General features: G+C 43.9%; 1 protein-coding gene across 1 annotated transcript in view; it reads left to right on the forward strand.

The window, feature by feature from the left end:
• The first annotated feature begins 799 nt into the window (after positions 1 to 799).
• Positions 800 to 6,571, forward strand: part of LOC131890871 (uncharacterized) — a 6,297-nt gene continuing 525 nt past the window's right edge. The window contains exons 1-8 of the mRNA XM_059240312.1: positions 800 to 1,037; positions 1,110 to 1,456; positions 1,524 to 1,689; positions 1,969 to 2,260; positions 2,892 to 3,814; positions 4,477 to 4,626; positions 4,933 to 5,067; positions 5,313 to 5,490. Of these exons, the coding sequence (XP_059096295.1) occupies positions 891 to 1,037; positions 1,110 to 1,456; positions 1,524 to 1,689; positions 1,969 to 2,260; positions 2,892 to 3,814; positions 4,477 to 4,626; positions 4,933 to 5,067; positions 5,313 to 5,490 (2,338 nt within the window). The 5' untranslated portion in view covers positions 800 to 890. The remainder of the gene's footprint in view (positions 1,038 to 1,109; positions 1,457 to 1,523; positions 1,690 to 1,968; positions 2,261 to 2,891; positions 3,815 to 4,476; positions 4,627 to 4,932; positions 5,068 to 5,312; positions 5,491 to 6,571) is intronic.

Genomic DNA, 6,571 nt, shown 5'->3' on the forward strand with positions numbered 1-6,571 from the left:
AATTACAAACCACTCACTTTCAGTGGAGGGTATTTACGACCTAAGACAAATATAAATATGTCTACTTCTTTTTAAGTCGCCAAAGATAGTACTGAAATAACTTGCGACTTTTTGGGTGAAGTGAATATGTCCTTTTAGAACTAACTTTCAGAGGTCCATCAATACTTATCGGGTGGATACCGCCCTTAAATAATTGTAAGAGGCTCTCATAGTACTCGTCGCCGTGTTAAAAATCAGGTGTGTAGAGATGGAGAATAACGAGACAAGCTTAAAATGTAAGTTCAAGAAGCAGGAAAAACTCCCCTGATTTCTGAAAAGGAAGTACGATAAGTGGAAGCCTTGATAAGGTAGGAACTAAGAACACCCAACAAGATATACTTGAAGAGAAATGGCTTTGTTGTCAACCAAATCTGACACTTGGTAAGATGGAGAAGAAAGCCCCCATGTCAATTACTATTGAGTGCCTGTTTTCGTATAAATAAAAGACAAATTAATCGTATGAGTTTTAGGACCCGTGGAAACTGACCTCTGGCGGAACAGGCTTTCAGCCCCAAGAACTGATTAGGTTGATGGCTGGATTCAGGGAAAAATATGATCCGATTTACTTTTGACCATTTGAAGGGTCCATTCATGTCGCCGACTTAAAAAAATATGGCAAGCTTGTCTTNCCCATGATCCAGTCTCGTCCGGTGATCTTTTTAGTCGTGTCGGAAATTCGTCACCCTGCGCGCAGTTTGAAATGGGAACTTAGCCGGGAAACGTCTCCCACGCCCCCATCCATCCAACCCCGTGGAGTCCCCCCCCCACCCCCACCTAGAAGTCAATCGAATAGCTCAACCCTCTTGACGACCTTGAGCTCGACAGGAGATCCAGAGATCCAGGGATCCAGCATGGCCAAACGCTCAAGCCGTGATCATTTGCGGGCTTGGTCGGCCACGCTCATGGCCTATCGGCGAGATGCAGCCTCCTTGGGGATGGGCGCACCTCCCTCCGACAAAATCCGACGCCACGAAGCTGACATCGAGAAATTGATCCAGGTACTGTCCTCCTCGCCAGTCAGTCCTAAGCATGGCTGGCCGGACCCCACCGTGGTATTCATTACCTTGTAGGTCCTGACCAAGATCTCGGACGTGCTGGCCTTTGAAGACGAGGTCGAGTTTTTTCTGGATGTGGCCTGGTATCTCCATCATCATGGGCGAGATTACAAATCCTCGAGCGTGTGGGCCCTCCTGGCCCTGCTCACCAAGTGGAGCGCTCAAAGTGGCCCCATTCGATCGCTCCTAGCTCAGCCCATGGGATTGGCCCCCTTTCTCACCCAGCTCTATCTGACCTTACCGCCCACTAGCCATGAACGCGGCCTCAAGGTCCTGGCCTTGTTGCGACACGTCACGGCCGCCCACCGGCCCATCCGGCGATGTGAGACCTTTGCCTTGGATTTAGTGCCCAAATTGGTGGAGTGAGTGATTGGACCAGGAAATGTGACGATCCAACTTGAACGGGTTTCTGATGTTTCTTGCTTCCAGGCTCATTCCGGGACCCGCAGGGGGCGAGGGACGATCGCACAGTTTGTTCATTTTGACTTCGTTGTGTCGTGGGAGTCGACTGATGTCCAAGTTGGTGTTATCCCATCTGTCTGAGGAGCAACGTAAAGGCTTGATCATTCAACATGATGAGGACCCCAAAGTCAAGGTCAAGTTAGTTTTCGTTCAATAAGCGGGCTGTGCCTCCGTGGGGTTCAAGTCCTGGTATTCGACTTTTAATTGAAGAGTTACCTTTCAAAAGAAATTCTCTTTCAAAGCATTGAAAAGAACCGTTTACCTCATTGCATCATTTCACGGTTGTGGACCAAGCCTATTGAATTTTCACACATATTCCGTTGACTGATCAAGTTGTCTGGTTTTAGACATGTCGTTGATTTAGAATACACCTACACATGTCAAAGTAAATAGCCCAAATGAATACTTGCAGGTGCTCACCCGACATTTGAATTTCTGCTTGGGTCGTTTAAATCTGTCATTCCACGCCACGGCATTGGCCATGTTCGGCAATGAAGCCCATTTATCCACCCTTTGCGATGCTTTGTGTGCGGCCTACGCCGAAGAAGAGACCCTGCTCATGGAAAGGTTTGGCCAATTTCTCAGCGATATCATTCAAGAAGCTTCGGCCCATCGTAACTCGGATGCGGAAGTCAGCAGCCCCTCGGAGAGTTCCACTCTTCACATGATGCAGCAAATCATCTTGGTGATGGACTACCAAGAAGGTACGTATTCAAACACGACTTTGCAGTGGCATTTTTTGCCTCAATTTTGAAAGCTTCTCGTACGCGTTCTTCTAGTTTTTGAGGGCCTTGATTCAGAAAGTCTCTTTTCGGGTCCTTCTAATTGCAGTCCACACCTTCAGGCTCTCTTCAACATTCTAATTTTGAATGAGACCGGGGAAAATTAGCTTTTTCGTCTCGAAACTTTCTCCCGGGTATTTTCTAACCAAAAGAAACACGTCTTTCTCGAAAGATTGAGCAAGCCAAAATCCAAGTCTGTTGCATGTTCTGTCATGGTCATCGTTCTCGATTATTTGCTACAGCAAAGAAAACACGATTTCTGATGAGTAAAAAGGCTTGGATTGTGCGGCACGAACAAACCTCCCGTCATGCTCCTTTTCTCGTGCCAGAAAAAAAAGCAATCAAGGATTAAAATAGACCCTTAAAGGTATCAGGTTAACCTATATATGAAGTACGTTCTTAATCATGAGACGCTTTGATTGCTTTGGTTTTTTTTCTAAGCCGACTAGTTGCCGGTTTCTTGTGGCCTTTTGTTGGTTCAAAGAGATCGATTCTCTGCAAGTGATGTCTCTCGTTTGTAATCGACAGTTCTTGAACTCGCTCTATTTTCCAGGCACTAATGTTTTTGCCAACGAGATCATGTTCGGTTTTCTACGTCGTCTCCTAAAATGGCACAAAGAATTGATATCTAATTCTAAAGACTCCGAGGCAATCCTAGACTTGGTGCTCAAGGCCGTTCATACGCACCTCGATGCTCCCAAGGCCTATGTAAAAGGAGACTTTGAGGCCATTAGTCTCCTTGAAGATGCGATTAGTTGGTTCCAGTCACATGGGACAATGGATTTAACACAGCGGCAGAATGTCCGACTTCAACTAGAGCCTATCATTGCCATTTTAGTGGTTGCTCTTGAATCAAGTTCAGAGGGCCAAGCTTCAACGCAGGAAGCCATTCTCAGGCTCTTCGGAACAATCACAAGAGTTGGAGATGATTGGCACGAGTTGATTCGATCCAAAGTTCCCTGCAACCGATTCCGACGTCTTCTAGAGAATGAATCCAACCCCACCCTTTTGGCAGAAATGTTCGTCTTTGCCAAAGGCCAATCGGAATCTTGTACTGACGAAGATTGGAAGCGGCTTTATGAGACTTGTCTCTCGGATCAAACGATCACCCAAGTGATGACGGGTCGCCTTCAAAGCTCGTCTTGTTCAAACGTGGAAAGAAATCTGATCCTTCACGTCATGTCGAATGGAACCATTGAGCGGTGTCGACGAGTTTCTCTTTGCAATCCCGAGGAGCTCCAAACAGGCGAGAGCGAGGAAGACAAACGGAAATTCCAAGATATTAAAGGCATGAAGGGAGACGACTCCCGTCTCGGATTAGGCAGTCAGACGTCATCGTGCTTTTCCTCTTCCTCCGGTTCTGCTTCCTCGTCCTTTTGCATCTCCAATTCTTTGCCGAATGAAAACCAAATCCTTGCCATTGAGAACGCATTAAACATGGTTTGCAAAGCCACACAATCCGGAGATTTAAGGAAGGTAAGTCGATGGGCGTAGATCCTTTGTGTGTTTTATGGACCCAGGAGAAGGAACTCAGATTTGAGTAAACATTGGTCCATTTTCTACGATCCGTTGGCTTCGAAATTACAAAGGAGCTAGAAAGTCTAGTAATTAAAAATAGGTTCAAAGCCTACACAGTTAAAAAGGCTGAAGGCATCAAAAATTGTTTCGAACCTGCATTCTGACGAGCAATATGATTAAATTACCTGTCGAATGATATGGCCCATGTTGAAAGGGCAGGAACAAAAAAAGCTGAAAACCTCAAGACACATTTAAGCACTTGCGTAATGTTGAAATCTGTCGACATTATGTTTTAAGATCTTTTTTTTGTTTTAAGCTTAGAAATTTGAGCCAACATTTGGCCATAATTTCATGAAATTGCCACGATTTTTGAACAAATGCACTTTATTAAGTCGAACTTGTTTTCAGCCGAATTGCACATTTAGATAAAGAATTAATTGCTTTTTGCGACAATCCATCTCAAGACCTCAGAATTTAATGTTCTCTATCATTTATTTAGTTTTACACAATATAGTACCTGTTGGGCTGACGATCCAATAATACTGTGTTCGGCATTGCCGATTTGTTCACCACACCAGGATTGTTTTGGATTTGTTAACTCATGCTCGCTTTCATTTCAGGTTGATTCGGTGGTTCCCGAACTATTAGATCTCGGGGATTATCGTCTAAGTAGCCAACAACGGAAAATTGACAGCCTCAAGTCGGCCTTAAAGTCTTCCGACGAACGCATCCAGCACCAGAACGAACAAATTGCGACCCTTGAGACTGAGGTAAGGAATAAGAGGAACCTAATTAGTCGGCTGGCTTACACAGAACCGGGACATGTAATTATTGGCTCGCTCCAAATCCTCTCATGGAACCCAAACGTGATTACTCCACGAACCCCCCCAAAATACAAACCAACAAGTACTCTTTGTCTCAACTTTGTGGAGACCATTGTCTAAATCTATGAGAACTAGTGAAAATCGAACAATTATGAGTCGTTTCAAGCAAATCTGTGTGGTAAGCACTTGGTAGGCACTTGTTCTTTGTGATGGTCTCTTCTTCTTATGAACTTGCTACGTCATCCGTTTTAGCTTTCGAAAACTTTCTCCATACTTCGCTTGGTTTCGGAAAAGGCTCAAAACTTGGAGCTGGATCTTGAAGATGTTCGACTGCAGTTTGAGAGCCTGGAGATGGAAGCCACAAACTTTCGAACCAAGGCCAACAAGGTGAGATTGGGCGAGCTTGCTCCCTAGTTTTATTGTTATGAAGTTTCAGAGAAGATTACAAATACGTTTTGGTGTATGAAGCCAAGCTTTGCAATCCCATTTAAGTAGAATCCAAGTTTCCAAGCCATTGAATAGTAACAGTAAGAAAACGTTACGATCGTATATATTGGGCACGAGTAAAAAATGATATTCCTTGTTACAAGTGCGTTCTGTTGACATGCTGCTACGTGTTCATGAATTTCCAGGCAATCCAGGCCAAAGATGTGGAGATCCAAGATTTGGAAACTGATCGAACCAAGATCACGGCCAAGGCACTCAAATATAAGGAGCAGAATGAAACACTTCAAAGCGCCATCAAAGAGCATGTTCAAGCGGGAGAAGAACTTCAGCACAAGCTCAAGATTGAGGCCAAGATGAATGCGGGTAAAATATTGTCGCGCCCTTTGAAGGTCCAACTCGGCCTACTCCTCACTCTCGGCACCATCTTCCCTCTCTCATGGTGTCAAGATATCCTCCTTGTGGCGTGATGAGTAGCTTGTTTTGAAAGTAGTCGGGATTCTCGGGAGGTGTCGCTCTTTTTTTTAATCTCTCTAACTCTTTTCTGTGGAATGATCTCAAGAAGCGGAAGAATGACTCAAAATAGATGCTCTAAGCGCGAGGATTTTCTTACCATATGAGGAATCGTATTCCGAAAGAGACGAAAAAGAAAAAAAAAACTTTGTTCCGGAGAAAGAGAGAAAGAAAGATGAGAAGGAAGCCAGCTTTCTTTCTTGACATTTTACACTGACTTTTTAAGGTCTCCAAGATCCCCTAGAGGGACTTTATAGACACATTTCCCCAAGGAAATTTCAGATATTTTGTCATTGTTTGACAGGAAATTCTTTGACGTTTTTTCACAGACTTTCCCCTACCTCTGTTCTTCCTTTTGGGCATTTTGAAACCTTTTACACGAGAGTAGTTGCATTTGAAATTTTGACATCAGCTCATCGGAAAGAAACATAGCTAAAACTCATCTTTATAAGCTCAATCGGACATTTGGAACATCATTGCACTCAAAGCTTTACGTAAAGAAGCGTAGTGTCAAATTAAGTCGGGACAGCTACTTTGCATACCAATAGATTTATGCCTCTTCAGTTGACGTAACCTGGCACCATCCCAAAAACAGGGTACGACGCTGTTTGCAAACTCTACCTTGAACCGGATGATTGATACTTTTATGCCTCATTCAACTATGAATTAACTACAGATTTTTGAAGATTCAATGAAACGCTTAACATTCTTTTGAAAGCATCCTGGTTTTGTCTGTCCTTTTTACCTATCGAACGAAACTTCGAACTAATAGTGGATGCTTAGAGTAATTGAAAATAGAGCAAACATCTCGTAGTTGGGAATGATTCTCAAATCTTCCTGAGGTTGGATAAATGATATAACTCTCACTACTCATCTGCGCTCAAAAAAAAAAGAAAACAGACCAAAATGTCCCCAGATGAAAAAGAAGGGGGGG

This window comes from Tigriopus californicus, chromosome 11, assembly GCF_007210705.1.
Source record: "Tigriopus californicus strain San Diego chromosome 11, Tcal_SD_v2.1, whole genome shotgun sequence".
NCBI classification, from domain to species: Eukaryota; Metazoa; Arthropoda; class Copepoda; order Harpacticoida; family Harpacticidae; genus Tigriopus; species Tigriopus californicus.